We start from the raw sequence: 18,020 nt of genomic DNA on the forward strand, positions 1-18,020 counted from the left end.
TCATCATAGAATATCAAATTCTGCATTTATTGACTGCATCAGTGGTACAAAAGAAGACTGAAAAGATACGATTTGTAGAAATGGAAAATGCACACACCTATAGACAACACAAAATCCAGTCGATCTAAAAGATGAATGGCTCTTGTTGCAAGAGAACTTAGCAGATATCACATACAAATAGCAGCCCTGAGTGAAATAAGACTGGCAAATGAAGACCAGTTTACTGAAGGAGAAACTGGATATACCTTTTTCTGGAGTAGCTGCAGTGAAGGGGAGCACTCTGAAGCTGTAGTTTTACTATCAAAACTAATCTAGTCTATAAGCTGGTATGTCTACCAAAAGGAGTAAACAATAGGTTCATGACAATGCAATTACCACTTACAAGAAAATATCACCCTCATCAGTGCCTATACTCCCATCATGATAAATCTTGATGAGGTCAAAAAAAGTTTTTGTGCATCCTGAAGAACCTTTATCATCAGTGTGCCAAAAGATAATAAGCTTATAACTCTGGGTGATTTTAATACTAGAGTAGGTTCAAACTGCCAGAAATGGCAAAGAGTCCTCAGGAGGAATGGGATTGGAAACAGCAATAGCAATGGTCACCTACTACTGAAGACTTGAACATCTCATTACCTTCTCATCACAAGCACTATCTTTCATTTACCCAAATACAATAAAACTTCCTGGATGTACCCTTGAAGCAAATATTGGCATCTAATAGATTATGTGATTATAAAAAGAGACAGACAGAATGTGAGAGTGATGGAGGCAATGTGTGGAACAGAGTGCTGGACAGATCACAGACTTATCTTCTCCAAGCTAAATATTTGCATTGTGATGCCAGGTGGATAAAGTACTGACCTTGGAATCAAAAGGACAGGAGTTCAAATTCAGTTTTGGATACTTGACATTTACTAGTTGTGTAACCTTGGACAATTCACTTAACCCTGATTGTCTCCTATCCAGGACTATCTCCAGTTCTGATTCATATTTGGCCACTGGATACAGATGACTCCAGAGGAGAAGGCTGGTGATTTAGCATAGCATTCCCTCACTCAAATTTATATCAAGTACTTGTCATGGCATCACTTCCCTGATGTCATGATCTTCTTTGAGAATGAAGGACAAACATCATCATTTGCATTCAACAAAAGCTATAGATGCAAATCAAAATGACCATCAGAAGAATCTGTGAACAGATCAGAGTTCTTCTTTGAGTAGGAACAGTATGTTGCTAACATGAAGGGAAAGTTGAGTCCACACACACAATTGGCAACAGTGGAGCAGAAATGGAGTGGGCAGATTTCAGAGATTTGTTGTATAGCACTGTATTTTTTTTATCTGGGTCAGGACTCATAAGCACCAAGAATTATTTGGAAAAAGAAAAGAAAAAAGAAAAAAAAATTTAAAAGAACAGTTTGAAGAAAATAAGAGAAATTCAGAAGCTGCTGAATGAAAAACAAAATCTCCACAAATTTTTTTTTCCAGGAGAATAGTTCATCTATCTCTAAGAAAGCATTTACTTAACTCCACCAAAAGTAAAGTACAAAGTTTAGAGAGAGATCCAGGATTTTTGGTTCTATAAGAAGGAAGATAAAATTCACTTTTGTGCTGATGACAGCAATCCAAAGTACTTTTATGATGCCCTGAAGGCTGTTTATATAGACCAAAGACCTTGGTGCATCTCCACTACTCAATGCTGATGAAGCCAGGTTAATTAATGATAAGGACATGATCCTAGAGTGATGGGTTGAACATTTCCATAGTGTTCTCTATTATAGATCAACATCAATCCACGCTGAAGCCACTAACCATTTATTTACCTCAGGTTGAAGTCAGTCCCTCTCTGACTGAAGTTCCAATTGAAAAAGAGGTTTTGAAATGCCATTTAGGCTCCTTTCTTGTGGCAAAACACCTGGTGCTGATTCTATTCCAGCTGAGATTTACAAGAGGGTAGGAGGTGGATCTGTTGTTCATCCAAAAGATGACTGGAATTTTCCAGGTTATATGTCAGGAAAAGGTTATCTCCCAGAAGTTCAAGGATGCCTCTATTGTCATCTCTAGAAAGGTAAAGGAAATAGATTGTCCTGTGACAATCACAGTGAGGGAGTGGGGGGGGGTATTTTTTTCTTATTCATTGCAGCAAGATCTTTCTAGAATCCTCCTTAATAGGCTGATCATTCACCAGGAAGATGATCACTACCTGAGAGCCAGTCAAAAAGAGCCAAAGAGCAGTTAATATGGTGTTTTCTACCCAACAACTCCAGGAGAAATATCAAAAGCAGACAGAGGTCTGTATACAATGTTTGTAGATTTGATTAAGAGTTTGATACTGTCAGTTGTGAGGGCTAAATGGAAAATTATGTCAATCACTGATGAGGAGCTCAACACTATTGCACTTCAATGACTTGTCTAGGTTCTTGATAATAGACAGTGTTCTTGAGCTTTCATCAATGAAGTGAAACAAGGCTGACCCAAGATTTTTAGCCTATTATTTTCATCCACACTATCAAGTGCCTTCAATGAGGATGAACACAACATCAAGATCAGCTACCACACCATTGGTAAATTCTTCAATTTGAAAAGGCTACAAGCCAATACTAAAGTTGATGCCTGATTTTTTTTTGCCTGCAGATGATTGTGTACTCAATGCGGCTTCTGAAGCTGAGCTGCAACAATTTACACCAAGAAAACAGAGGTGCTCCATCAGTCCAAACACCATTCCATCAGCTACAGCAAATGAAGGAGTTTTGAATAGGGTGGGGAAGTTCACTTCTATTGGCAGCATACTTTCCAGGATGTAATATTGATAATGAAGTTGATATAGGCATTGCCAGAGCTTGCTCAGTATTTGGGAGGCTCCAAATGAAAGTGTGGGAGAAAATAGAGAAGAGGTCTACAGAGCCACTGTACTGGTCTCATCATTTTATACCTGTAAAATCTGGATAACCTGCCAGCACCATGCCAGGAAACTGAATTGCTTCCATTTGAATTGCTTAGAAAGATTTTGAAGATCACCTGGCAGGATAATATACCAGACAATGAGATTCTTTCGCAAACTAAAAAGTCAAGCATTCAAGCTCTACTGCAGAGAGTACAACTCCAATGGGCTGGCCAAATTGTTCCAATGCCAAACATGCACTTATCCAAAAAAACTATTTAATGGAGAACTCACATAGGGCAAGACTTCACATGGAGGTCAGAAAAAGTGATAGAACTTTGGAACTGGTTGCATAACATGGAAGACACTAGCACAGGACCACCTAGCATGGTATACCCTTATCAGAGAAGGTCTTGTACTGTTTTGAGCAAGGCAGAATTAAAATAGTTTTAAAATAGTTCAAAAAATACATGAAATGCATTTCTACCCGATGTTCCAAGGACATTTGTGCTTCACCTATGATAGAGCATTCTGAGCTCATATTGTTCAAATCAGCCAAACACATTTTTACTTGCCTCTAACAGTGAAGTCATTTTGGTCTTCTTTGAGAATAAAGGACAACAACCAACCAGACATCATATACTTTACAAGTATCATCTCATTCGGTCTTCACGACAAGCATGGGAGGTGGTAACCATAAACATAATCATAAACTAACATTTATATTGCTCTAATGTAAGTCCTTTACACTATCTGGGGTTTACAGTATATCAGATGCTAGGTTAAACTAAGCACTAAACAAATATTATCTCATTGAGTCTTCATAACAAGACTGGGATGACTATAATGAAGTTATTATGCTTAGAACATACATTCACAGATACTCGAGAATTCTCTGTCAATTTTTTAGGAATTACAAATGTTTCATTGGAAGGAATGCATCACTCTCTCTTCCTTTTGGTTTACTGAAGAAGAGAGGGGAAAAAGCCATCAGTTCACATCTGCCTTAGTTTGGTCACATCTACAAACCAGTAGTAGCCAATTAATACAAAAAGGTCCCAAAAGCAGATGGGAGGGTTCCCTCAGTTAGTGAATAAACATTTCTTAAGCACCTCCTTAAGGGCTGTAACTGTAACAAGTGCAGGGGATATGAAAAGAGATAAAAGAATAATTTCTATCCTCAAGGAACCCACAATCTAACAAGATTCTACACTGTAGAAGACTTAAGATATGATCCTCCCTCAGGGGAAGCAAAAGACTAGAAAGACAATGCAATCAGTAGGATCAAGGAAGCCCCCCTCTAGGGTTGCAGTCATTATGCTTTTCCCATGATGACTGCAAGGCTGCTCCCTTGTTTCATCAAGGCTAATAAAAATAGCTAGCATTTATAGAAAGCTTTAAGGATTGCAAAGGTGTTTGTGTGTGTATGCATATATATATATATATATATATATGAATGTATATGTGTATAATAAATATGTGCATATGTTAGTATGAATAACCTCATTTGAGTATCACAACAACCTTATGATGGGAAAGGTACTATTACTATTCCCCTTCCTTAACAAATGAAGAAGCTAAGGCACAAAGAAATTCAACTCAGGATCACTCAGCTAGGGAGTACCTGAGGGCAGGACTTGAATGTGAGTCCTCCTTACTCCAAGTCCCACAATGGGATGAGATACCTGACTGTCTTTCTTTTTATCCCTTTCCACCCCTTCCTCACAAAAGAGGGGCCAACTCAACATCCCACTTTCATAAAAGCCCTCATCTCAAAGCTACTGAAGTGTTAAGGACTTCTGCAGCCTCTCTTACTTAACAATACTGACAATCCTATATCTGGTTCCATTTCTCCACAGGTTGTCCTTTCAATCCACTTCTTTATATACTAAGAAAACTTATGCAGTCCCTGTTCCTGCTGATCAACTTCATTCCAGACTAATGGATATCAAAAAGTCAGTTTCTATTCATCGTTCAACCCAGACCAGTTGGGTGACAGATTTTTCAGGTAAATGGAGCCGCTGGGCTTCATTAGTCATCAAACCTTTGGGATTTATTTCTATTGTGAGCTAGGGAAGGAAAGAGTTGTATGTGATGGTTGTAAAGATCAATAGTTATTTTAAGACTGTAACTGTGTCACAATACCATGATAAACTAAACGTGGTTGAAGAAAGGTGCTTTTTGCCCTTTGTTCTCAAAGCAATGGAGGAAAGCTGCTAATCTCAGTGACTCAGACAACAATCTAAAGACTGTAAATTATTGAGCTCCCATTTGCATCAGCAGGAAATTTTCCACTATTAAAAGGAAAAGTCTACCACTAATGAAATCACTGAGTCAAAATAATAACCAAAACTCACAATATACACTAACATATCTTTGGAGGGGTGGAGAGGAGATAGTTTCCCTAGAGAGACAGTTTCTTAGTAGCCATTTTGATAGACTGTAAGTTCCCTGAGGGGAAGAGTTATTTAATTTTTGTCACTGCATTCCTATTGCCTGACAAATAATAGATGTTGAGTTGATTGGATAATAATAATAAAAATAATAATAACGTCTATATGGGCTTTAAAGTGCTATGCATTTATTAACCTCCTTTGATCCTCCCAACAACCTGGTGAGGTAGTCAGTTTTCAGTTGAGGAAAGAAGTTAAATGACTTGCCCATGGTTATATAGCTAGCAAGTGACTTGGGCAGGATTTGAACTTCGGTTTTACTTTGTCAATCTATGTGTTCCTTAGTTACCTGTTTCAGTAGAAGGTTGGATTTGGGCAAGTCACTTCACCCTGATTACCTCGAATCCAGAGTCAACTCCAGTCATCCTGATTCATATCTGGTCACTGGACCCAGATGGCCTCAAAGGAAAAAATGAGGCTGGTGACCTAGCACAACACCCCCTCACTCAAATCCAGTTCATGTGCTTGTCATGGTATCACCACCCCAACGTTGTGATTTTCTTCGAAAATGAAGGACAAATATTATTATTAGATTTCCCCAATGGATCTTTTATTGACTCTCCCGTGCCAATCCTTCCTCCTACTTTTTTGGTTCTCTTAAGATTCTAGGGGAAAGGATTCCGTCAGGAAAGCAAATAACTAATTTTTTTCTCCTTTTCCAACCACTTTCTTTTGTTCTCTTAAGATTCAAGGGGAAAAGGGATGTCAGGAAAGTAAATAATAAAAAAATAAAGAAAGTAAATAATCATTTTTTCTTCCTTTTTATTTCTCCTTTCCCACAAATTCATTTCAATAAATATTTACTAAGAAAGGGCCTATGAACAAGGTATTGGGAATACCAAGATAACAAAAGAAAAATTCTCACTCAGTGAGCCTACATTCCCTCCCCAAAGTCAAGTTTTTATCACTTTACTCCCCCAGTTATCCTGTTCCCCTTCCTTTTGGCTGCAGGAACTATTTTTCCTCAAGAGCATTGGTTATGCTAAGAATCTTGGAGCTACAGGAATAACACAATTAATAAGAAAGTATGCAGTGAAAAGAAGCCCTCTCTCACTTCCAACTGACCCTAGACCTCAAAGAGAGGAGGTCACCTAGCCTGTCACTTTATAATTAAGGAAACTTAGGTACAGAGAGGTAAAATCACTTGCCCAAAGTCTCACCTACCCATTCCCCCAAGCAGGTCTCATTCAGAGTTGGTGGCCAGAACTGGAAAAGGACTTGAGAGTTCATCACTCCCAGTCCTGGACTTCCTCCACTCTACCATTTAGGCAGCCAACAGCATCTGCATATTGTACTTTCCCACTGGGTACATGGAAGCTGAGATACAACTGGAAAAAAACACTCCAGCAAAATTGTTTTGAGTGTCTTAATCCTCCACACAATTACAGCCCAAAGGCCCAGAACTTCAGGAGTATGGTGATTCAGAGAGCTGAGCCACATTTCTCACTGTTATTAATAATTTAAATCCAACCATAGTGTTATCGATCCATCATGAAATCGGAGCTTTATTTCATAACTGTAGTCACAGCAGCAATAAATTAGATTTTCTTCCACATATGCCCCCCCACCTGCTAAACTTTGCCAAGATGATGAAATTAACAGGGGCTCCAGAAAGAAGAAAAGAAAATAAACCCAAGAATCCAGGGGAACATGCAGCATGGGGTGAGGTGGATGGGAGAAAAGGGAGCATGTGTGGGGTAAACTAGCTCATCTATGGCTTAGGTTGTGTCTCACAATCTAGGTTCATATCAAAGCCAGTAAGCATCAAAGCTTTAACGCCAAGAAAATTCATCTAAATTCATCTAAATATTCATAGGCAGGATTTTGAAAGTCATCTCTCTTGGGCAATAACCTGGAAAATTCCAAGGATGAGTTTGAAAGGACCTGGGAGAAGAGAGAGAAGATAGGCAGTGAGGTGTGAAAAGGGGGAAGGGGGAGGGGACTTAGAATGAAACTTAATTCTGCTCCTGTGTCTTCTGAAATCATGGATTTTTGTCTTGCTCATCCACATCAACTGAAAATTGAAAAGTCAGGGTCTGTTTCCGAGGACTGTTTTCTTTTTAATATTTTAAGATCTATGTTTTGGAAATGCATATTTTACTCCATAAAATAAAAAATATTTTAAAGTTCTAGTAGCTTCAATTTACAGAGTATCTAGTTTAGAATAGAGTATCCTTGCAAAAGATTTTTATTATAGAAATGATTGTGTACATGGCCACACTGGAGATGTTTCAGACACTGACTTTTGTGAAATCAATAATATTTTGTCACATCTTTTCTCCACTTCTCTGTTCCTGCTACCACCATGCTAATATGTCTTTAACTACTGATTTTTGAGAGAGTTCCAACATTTAATTCTGTTCCCAAGCAAGTATATTAAATTTGCTCAATGAAGAGTGCTAGCAGTATTGGCTCTACAATCTGAGTTTGACCAGTAGAAATCTTCCCAGCCTAGCAGTTGTGTGTTAATCATGATAATAATCATCAGGAGCAATTGGGTGACACAGTGAATAGAACACTGGCTCTGGAGTCAAGAGACTGAGTTCAAATCCAGTCTCAGACACTGAACACTTACTGTCTGTGTGATCTTGGGCAAGTCACTTAACCCTGATTGCCTTGCATCCAAGGCTATCTCTAGTCATCCTGACTTATGTCTGGCCACTGGACCCAGATGGGTCTGGAAAAGAAAGTGAGGCTGGTGATTTAGCACAGCACCCCCTCACTCAAATCCAATTCACATCATGTCATGGCATCACTGATGTAATGGTCTTCTTCGAAAATGAAGGACAGGGGGGCGGCTAGGTGGTGCAATGGATAAAGCACCGGCCTTGGAGTCAGGAGTACCTGGGTTCAAATCCGGTCTCAGACACTTAATAATTACCTAGCCATGTGACCTTGGGCAAGCCACTTAACCCCATTTGCCTTGCAAAAAAAATGAAGGACAGGGTAGTGAGGTGGTGCAATAGATAGAGTACTGGCCCTCAGAAGGATCTGAATTCAAATGTGCTCTCAGGCACTTAATAATTACCTAGCTGTATGATCTTGGGCAAGTCACTTAACCCCATTGCCTTGCAAAAAAAGAAAATGAAGGTCAAACATCAATCATCATCATCATCATCATCATTCCCATTTATATACTGTCTTAAATGCTTTCTTCAAAGCAATCCTGTATGGTATACAAATTTATATGCCTCCATTTTATAGATGAGGAACTCAGAGTGAATAATTTTCCCCAAAGTCATTTGACTACTAAGTAAATATCTAAACCAGGAGTAATAATCCAGGACTCCTGACTTCAATCTCAATACTTCAATTCTAATAGGCTACCTCTCCAGACTTCCCTGTCAACTGAATAGTCTCTCGACCCTGAAACAAAATCATATTCCTTGGGATAAAAGACATCTTTTGAATCTTCTATAGCCTATAATTTAAATTACTCCTGTTCCCACCTCCTCCATCTCTCAGTTTCACCTCCCATTTTGTATTCTCTTACTTCTCTTTCAGAAAAGCAGTCTTTTTCAAAAGACATGGATTTATTGCCCAGAAGAGCTGAACAAAGTAAGAGTAAGAGTATGACATGACAGGTTGGGAAGTGCTCCCTAAAAATAATAGAGCTCTTGGGAAGGCACAGAAGGATAATGGTTTATGCATCATCTCCCTACTTTGGGTACAGTGAGGAAAGTACTGAATCCAAATCCCATTTCTTCCATGTTCTACCTTGGACAATCACTTCATATAAACTGATGGAGTTTGACTAGATGACCTTTGAAGTGTACATCTTGGTTCCTATAATCTCTAAAACCCCTTCCAGCCTTCAGATTAAATTTATAATCTTATGATCAAATGAGTACAGAAAATGACCTGGGTTCAGCATGCATCATCAGCTTGGCACAAGACAGACTGTTGGTACTTCCAACCCACACTCTGAGAATCAGAACCTTAGAATTCCTTCAAGACTATAGCTATAGGGTAGCTAGGTGACACAGTGGATAAAGGATCAGCCCTGGAGTCAGGAGGACCTAAGTTCAAATCCAGCCTCAGATACTTAATAATTACCTGATTTGTGACCTTGGGCAAGTCACTTAACCCCACTGCCTTGTCAAAAAAAAAAAAAAGACTAGAGCTATAGCCCTTGATCAGCAATGGAGGGAGGTATAAGGTCAAGAGTATCCCCACCTCCCAGAAAGAAAGTTTACGATGTTTTTTTTGATCTGGGAAGATAAATTAATTCTGACTCTGGGGATTTTGATCAATACAGGAACAGTTAGTGTCAACCCTTCCAAATAATTAGGATTGGGATAAAATGGAAAGGGTTGACTCAGAAAGTGGTGGGTCCCTTCCCAAAGAGCTGAATAGTACATGGCAGGCATAATATAAAGGGATTTCTTACTCAGATTCAAGTTATAAGGCATTGATTCTGTCCAGTTCTGAGCTTCTATGTTATTCTGAAGACCTCCTAGTTCAGCCCCTAGGACTGCATCCAAATGAAAACGATAGGTTTGGAAAGGCTAGGGCTGAGTTCTCCTGCGTGCTCTATTTTTTTTTAGGGTTTTTTAAAGCAAATGGGGTTAAGTGGCTTTCCCAAGGCCACACAGTGAGGTAATTATTAAGTATCTGAGGCTGGATTTGAACTCAGGTACTACTGACTCCAGGGCCAGTGCTCTATTCACTACGCCACCTAGCCACCCCTGCATGCTCTATTTTAATAAAGCTGATTTATCCGTTTCTATAATTCAGGTCATTTCATTTCCTGGACAGTTACTTTAGCAGTTCTTGTGTCTGTAAGTCTATTATCTCACTGTTTAAAGGCAAAAGTTGACAGAAATCAAAAACAGGAAAATTATTTAGTAGTCAAATTTTTAATTCTGGATTCTGTACCCAATTTGAAGTGCATTATGACTTATTTATTTTAGCTGGTTTGGCATTTAGACAGTTCTCATTGATGGTAATAGATTAATTATTAGGTTGAATTTTGTAGTTCTGAAAGCTGCTGTTCAGTACTTAGAATTGCCAATGTCATCTTCCTTCTTGACTAAACTACTACCTCTTTTCCAAATAGCTATGTATTATTTAATACAATTCTATATTCAATTAAGGTAATCACAGGTGTTAGAAATTTGCTGAGATAATTACTGCTGCAGCCAGAATCTAATGCCAATCTAACAGGAGAAAAAAGGAAGGCAGCACTACTCTCTACTTCTAAAGAAAAGTCTGATCTTGAAATAACTATCTATTACAGGGGTCTTCCCAAACCACCAGACATCCTTTCACAATTTATCTCTTTCTTTATGACTTTGCTCCATCAAGTTAGCAGAATTTTCTATTATATTCCCATGTATCTTCTAAGTCCACTGAGGTTTGTAGTGGGGGGGCAGTTTTTCCTTTATATAGTTGCTGACTAGCATTTTTTTGTGTAAAATCTTTTGTGAGCACAGACAAAAAAAAATTTCCAAATATCAATTATCTTTGCCATGCTGTGAGTATGCCCATTGGGAGTATAAACATGTATAGGTGGATGTCCTCATGAACAGAGCCACAGATAGAGAACATGCATCTCCCTGAACAGATTTGACTTTGCACCTCTAATGTACTATCATGAAAAAAAAGAAATGGAAGAGTGAAGGACCCTTCTGCTTACTTAAGGCAAACAAGAAAACACCACCAGATGGTCATCTGTCTCTAAACAAAATGCTCTTCTAAAAGACCAAATGAAGACACTCATTCAGAATTTTTTAATGGCAAAAAATGAGAGCAAAAGAAACTAATGTACATTAATATTCTGAAGAGTTGAAGCGACCTCTAGGGCAGTGCTGGGGTAAAGTGACTGGCAGCAGCATGAGTGACTTTGGGGGATCTCATAGGCTTTCCTTAGGCCTTAAAGGATCATTGTGATATAGGAGGAAACTAGAGCTTCCTGAGCACAATTATCTTTAATAGCTACTTCTCCTAGTGGTGCCCCTTTCCTCTTCTTCCCTCTCCCAGAGCATGCACAACCAGTGCAAAGTCAGATTCAGAGTGGGTAGAATTCAATTTTGATTTCAGATCCCTCTTTAATGACATAGTGTAAAATAAGTGAGGGCACTGACCTTCTAGCCTTGGAGGTATCTGAGTTTTCCTCATGCAAACTCAGCGGTTCAAATGGGCTTTCAGAAGGTATTCATTCCCCACTTGAGCTATCAGGAGCCATGAACAATGAGAAGTTAGAAGAGAGGGGATTTTTGAAAGCAAAGGAATCAAAGCTGATGGGCATCACTAAGATTTCCCAGAGGACAGATTTCCAGGACATTAGACTCAAGATACCACAACTGTCCACAAATGGGCAGCTAAGTGCCACAATGTGTTGAGCACTGGGCCTTTTCTTTCTCAAGTTAGTTTACTGAGTCCAAAAGAACCATGAAGGCATGGAATCTAGTGTAGGGTTTCACAGGAGGGGACATTCTCCAGTTGCTCAGTGGTCATAGGCAGGCATCAGCATGCAGTCAAGAAGACTCACCTTCCTGAGTTCAACTCCTACCTCAGACACTTTCTAGTTGTGTGACCCAGGACAAGGCACTTAATTCTGTTTATCTCAGTTTCCTCATCTGTAAAATGATCTGGAGAAGGGAATGGCAAACCAATCCAGTCTTTGTTCAAAAAAACCTGTTCTCAAAAAGTTATGGCAGCAATTTTTAAGGTGGCAAAGAATTGGAAGGAAAGTGGGTACCCATCCAGTCAGGAATGGCTAAATAAATTGTGGTAAATGAATGCAAGGGAATATTATTGTGCTATAAGAAATAATGAATATGAAAAATTAAAAGAAACTTGGAAAGTCTTAAAATAACTGATGCAGAAAAATGATTGTTCATCCTTTGTTCTTGAAGAGGACCATGACATCAGGAAAGGTATGCCATGACATGGAAGTGCGCTGGACTTAAGTGTGTGTGTGTGGGGGTGCTATGCTAAGTCACCAACCTCACTTTTTTCTGGGGAGACATCTGAGTCCAGCCAGTGGCAAAATATAGATTAGAAAGATTGGAGACGGTCCTGGATGCAGCGGAAGACTGATGCAGAAAAAAGTAAGCAGCGGGGCGGCTAGGTGGCGTAGTGGATAAAGCACTGGCCTTGGAGTCAGGAGTACCTGGGTTCAAATCCGGTCTCGGACACTTAATAATTACCTAGCTGTGTGGCCTTGGGCAAGCCACTTAACCCCACTTGCCTCGCCAAAAAGACCTAAAAAAAAAAGCGTGCAGAAAAAAGTAAGCAGAATCAGAAGAACAATTCCTATGGCAACCACAAGAAAGTCAGGAAAAACAACAATGGAAGAAAGGTTTCAGTACTTGTACTTGTACAGTACTTGTACAGTATTGTACTTTCAGTACAATAAAGTGAACAAATGCAGCTTCCAAAGAGTTGGAGTAAGGCATGCTTCCCAAGAAGCAATAGATGCAGAAGGCAGTAACATGTTCAGACATATAAAGATAGTGATGATAATTTATAAGTACAGAGTTTCCACTATATATCAGGCACTGTACTAAGTGCTTTATTATTATTGTTGTTGTTGTTGTTGTTATTATTACCTCATTTGATCCTCACAATAATACTTGGAGGCAAGTGCTATTATTATCCTCTTTCTATATATGAGGAAACTGAGGCAAACAGTGGTTACATGACTTGCCCAAGGTTGACATCTGGCAAGTGTCTGAGACTGAATTTGAAGTCAGATCTTCCTGACTGGGGCTGTACCCACTGCACTACAAAGCTACCTCCAACATGACCAACGGATTGGCGTGATTTGTTTGAATTTGTTTGAATATTTCTTTCAAGGTGAAGAGGACTTAATAAGAAAGTGACATCAGTAGGGGGAGAAGGGGGAAAAGAAAAGGAGATGGAGAAGAAGGAGGAGGAAGAGAAAGAGGAGAAGAAAAAGAAGAAGAAGAAGGTAGAAGAGGAGGAGGAGGGAGGAGGAGGAAAGAAGATATTTAAAAAGAAAATGTATCACTCCAACAAAAGAACAGTCCTCCATGGTAATTATGATAGGCACAAACTTTCAGATGGATAGATCCTATATCAGAAGAGAGTCTTCTAGCAGGGGTTGGGGGAGGGGATTATTGATCCTTTTAGTAATTTGGGCATTCAACCACAGAAAGTAGATGTAGCTTCCACTGAGCTATAGTAGATGAGAAAAATTGAATGCAGTGAATTGGAAGCAAGTAAAAAAAAAAGCATATTGGTACAGTACCAATATACATAGGATAGGCTTAGGACAAAGGTTTAGTAAACTACATCCTAGATCTAAGTTTGCTGGTAGAAGATAAACTAACAAAAGTCCATTCCAAAAATGCTGCTTACATTAGAAGGCTGACCTCTAGGAGGGGGTCATTGTTTCAAGAGACTACCAGGCTACTAACCCAAAAGTAAGAGAATCATACAAAGTAGCTGGTTTTAGAATAGTTGACATGGCAATGGAGGAGGTGGTATTTGTGTCACCATTACGGTGGCAGCACAACCCCCTCATGGTGGGGGGTGGGGGGCAGGGTTCAATTTGATTCATCTTTCTCACCTAGGCATTATTGGGAGATACCAGTCTTGACCCCTATTAGTCTACTTGTTAAAGAAGTAATTGGGAAGAATTCTTCCAATTACCACAGTTTGCAAGCAATTTTCAGGAAGAATAAGATCAATCAGTTGCTTTCATTCATATGCTGTGGCAACACAACTCATTGAAGGCCCAGTATCTTACTACCCTTCAAAAGAATTTAACTATTTATTGAGATAGAGAAATGAGCCGCCAGACTGTTCAACCTACAGAACCAAGAAAGTTCTGTTATAATTTCAAGGACAGAGAAGGCAAAACTCTCCCCAGTATGACTTGGGGTAGATTGAAATATAATTAGGAAATGTTTTACAAAATAAAAAAAAAGTGGTTCTCCTAGTCAATAAGCTGCCCAGTTTCACAATATTAATTCAAATCCTTTCTTAGATACAGTTGTGTGACCTGGGCAAGTCACTTAACTTCTCACTACCTCATTTTCTTCATCTATAAAAGTAGGAGATCAGATTCAGTGACAGCTCTAAATCCATAACTTTGTAAATAAAAGAGTGAAAGTCCCCTGTTTGGAGTCCAGAGGCAAGGTCTGTCTAGTCTGTATTACTGTGGAGGACCTCCTAAGTCCTGAATGATGTACATATAACCATTTTCCATTAACTGTCAATTATTTCCCCTAAGACTTCCCTGAAGTCTAGAGGATTCATCCAGCTCTCCACATCTCCTATATGAAGTTAACCTGGATTGTCATGGAAACAATAGTATTGAGAACTTAGAACTATGTCCAGCACTTAGTAGGTGCTTAACGACAGACTGACCAACCTCCTGGTGTCCAAAGGAATTTTTAATATAAGAAAGAAGTCTAGGATAATTTGAACTACAGGCAATAGCAAATATTTAATAGTGAGCCTAATAGACTGGAAGATGAATAGCCCAGCTGGCAAGACTATCACATGGACATATGATACTCAGTGGTCAGAAGAGTCAATTAACAACCAATTAATTAAATGTTTAAGTGTTCAAGCTTCTCAGTTCTGAGAAGCCTTAGCCACAACTTCCCCAACTGAGCTGGGAGTGGACTTTTAGGAAGGGGATATACTATTTAGTACAGAGGATAAAATTCCACAGCTGGCAGGAAGGAAGGGGATAAAACTCATCCTTCCTCTGGTGAGTACTCCGCTGTCCCTAACCATGCCCTGAATGTCATTAAGCCAGGGTATTTACAGAGACAGCTGCAGTTGCATTCATAAGAAGCTATTCAGTCACCATTCTTTCATATAGTGTGGTCTCTTAACAAAAAGAAAAGGAGGCAGATAGGAATCTGCTTTACATTTTATTTTACTGGTTACCTGCAGTAGTCTGGGGTTCCCAGTGATCTGTCCCTCTCAGTGCATGTCAGAATGCTTTTCTGGTGGACCAAACCCCAGTTACAGACAACCGGGGAGCAAATGGTAGCTATGTGCTTTTGCCTCCAGGCCTCGAGTGGGTTGTCTGCCTGTAGGTAAGTTGGCAGAATCTAAACACAAGTGACACTATCTGGAGGAAGTGTGTAATGCAGCAGATACTGAGGACCTCTTAAACTCTGAGATGTCTTCCATGGCTAGGGTGTATCTAGTGCAATGTCCCCCTCTAGGGTCACTCCCCTGGCCTGCACTTATACTCAAAATTTTACATCTCCAAAGAGACAGGTGACTCTTCACTCCTAGACTTCTAAAAGTAAATCTAAGAGAACTGGGCTTTAGTGCTATCACTCAGGTGACTCCTCCAACATGCTTCCTATTAACAACAAATATCTAGACTTAATTGACTTTTAGAAAATTTATTTACAAAATTGAATAGTAAGAACAAAACATTAACTCCCACCAAACCTAACATGCATTTTCCACAAATACACACAGCATCCATGAGGACAGTGGACACAAGCTTAAAAGAGAATGATAATTAGGCACTCTAGAATAGATAATAAGGATGACATTGGGCTATCTCATTACTCCCACACTAGAGGTACTTTTCTCCCTTCATGAAATCTTTGAGAAATAATCATTATGGATAGTTTTCTGCTAGTTGGACTACTCTGGTAGGCTCTAAGAATCTATACCTCTCTAGAATCTTTAGCTACATACATCTCTATGACATAAGAAGTCACAGTCACTGAAGTTCCTGATGTCCTTTAGGGGACTGTCTTTCTACTTACATTGTTGTCACCTATTACCATTTCTAATGGACAGTGCTACTGCTGCCATTCTCTGACTACTAATGAGATGACCAGATCTGCTCAACTCACCAGGTTGTTTTGAACACTTATTTGCTGAAGATCTGGAAAGAACAGTCAGGAAGACAAAGAATTGGTCAAATGTTCCTGTTTGCCATGGCCAGGTGGGAGAGAGGGCTACCAACTTTCCCACTCTGTTCTCAGGGAGAAGTTTAAAGTTACTACTACCTCCTTGAAGCCACAATGGAAAGAGAGTAACTTCAAGTGGCCTATCTTTTTATCTCCATGAAATTTCAGTTCCCAATATCTGAATCATTCATTCTACCAGTTCCATAGCCTATCAGAAGACTTTTCATCATTGGTCAGTTCAAGCTCTTCCCTCACACATGACTGAATAATTGCTTCCAAAAGTTCCAGATAGGGGCAGCTAGGTGGCACAGTGGATAGAGCACCGGCCCTGGAGTCAGGAGTACCTGGGTTCAAATCCGGTCTCAGACACTTAATAATTACCTAGCTGTGTGGCCTTGGGCAAGCCATTTAACCCCATTTGCCTTGCAAAAAAACTTTAAAAAAAAAAGTTCCAGATAATTGACTTAAACAGAGAATACTACTGTGTGTTCCCTATATAATTTTCCAGGAAGACCTAATCTAAATATTCTCCTTTAATCAACCAATAAATATTTATTAATCAACTACTGTGAACGACTTACTGAGTTAAATGCTTTGGATACAAAAAGAAGCAAAAGACAGTCTTTACCCTCAAGGAGTTTACAATCTATTGAAGGAAACAACATGCAAACAAATAACAACAAAACAAACTATATATAGGATAAGTAGAAAATAATTAACAGAAGGAAGGAAGGAAGTAGAATTAAGAAGGGTTGAAAAGACTTCTGGTAAATATGGGATTTATGAGACTTAAAGGAAGCCAGGGAGTTCAGTTTCAAAGGACTTGCTGAGCCTTCCTTGAGATGACCCCTCTCTCTCCCACCACTGAAAGACTATAACTACTACAGGCTGGTACTGTTTGTGTTCTTTCTACTATGCCTTGCTGTCTCTTTTGGTCCCAAATTCTGAAAATGGATTGGCCATTTCTGTCTTTCCCCTAAGTATCTACCCTAGTTCACACACACACACACACACACACACACACACACACACACACACAAACACCCTAGTCATAGTCTATAGGGAAAAAAAGTATATATTCCTCCTGATCTGTCCTACCTGTCCTGCTCCTGGGTATGGTCAACGTAATACTGAACCTGACAATATATTTTATGTCATTGTCTGCCCAGAGATGTATAAAGAGAGTCAGTCAATAACACCATCAGATAGGTCAGGCAAGAGCTCTAAGTCAAAATTGCCAGATATCAATTGATAACCTAAGGTGAGAAACTGAAGATTTCCAAACTGATCAGATTATTCAGCAACATATTTCTGAAAAGGCTTAAGCTAAATTGGAATCCAAGTAATAGATCCAATGACATACAAATAAGCAAAATAGGATCAAAGGGGTCAGGGGTTGTTGATTCCATTCAACCAAAGGCTGCCACAGGTGTCAACATCCACCATCTCACTCCATCCTGACCCATCTGATAAGCCATAGTGGCTATAGAATGTAAGTGGAAGTAGACAGATCCATTCAACATTGTTCTCTAACACAGCAGGTTCAAGTATGGATCTCTATAGTATATGCAGGTAACATTTCATTTATTCTTCAGCCCTTTATCCACCTCTGCCTCAACAACAAAAAGCAATTGTTCAATTCAGCAAAATTTATTAAGTGAAGTTATAGTCAAGGGTCTAGGTATAGAAAGATAAGAAGGAAATGGTACTTGTCTTCAAGGATCATTTATACATATATATGTGTGTGTATATATATATATATATATATATATATATATATATATATATATATATATAGAGAGAGAGAGAGAGAGAGAG

General features: G+C 39.2%; 1 protein-coding gene across 3 annotated transcripts in view; it reads left to right on the forward strand.

Moving 5' to 3' along the window:
- ERICH6B (glutamate rich 6B) overlaps positions 1-18,020 on the forward strand; it is a 110,503-nt gene that overhangs the window by 35,349 nt on the left and 57,134 nt on the right. The window contains exons 4-5 of one of the 3 annotated variants that reach the window (XM_074191695.1): positions 4,744-4,892; positions 8,842-8,895. In XM_074191695.1, coding sequence (XP_074047796.1) covers positions 4,744-4,892; positions 8,842-8,895 — 203 coding nt within the window. Of the gene's footprint in view, positions 1-4,743; positions 4,893-8,841; positions 8,896-12,992; positions 13,341-18,020 lie in introns of those variants that run through there. The other 2 variants (XM_074191696.1, XM_074191697.1) reach the window with 2 other exon arrangements.

This window comes from Macrotis lagotis, chromosome 6 (genome assembly GCF_037893015.1).
Source record: "Macrotis lagotis isolate mMagLag1 chromosome 6, bilby.v1.9.chrom.fasta, whole genome shotgun sequence".
Classification (NCBI taxonomy): Eukaryota; Metazoa; Chordata; class Mammalia; order Peramelemorphia; family Peramelidae; genus Macrotis; species Macrotis lagotis.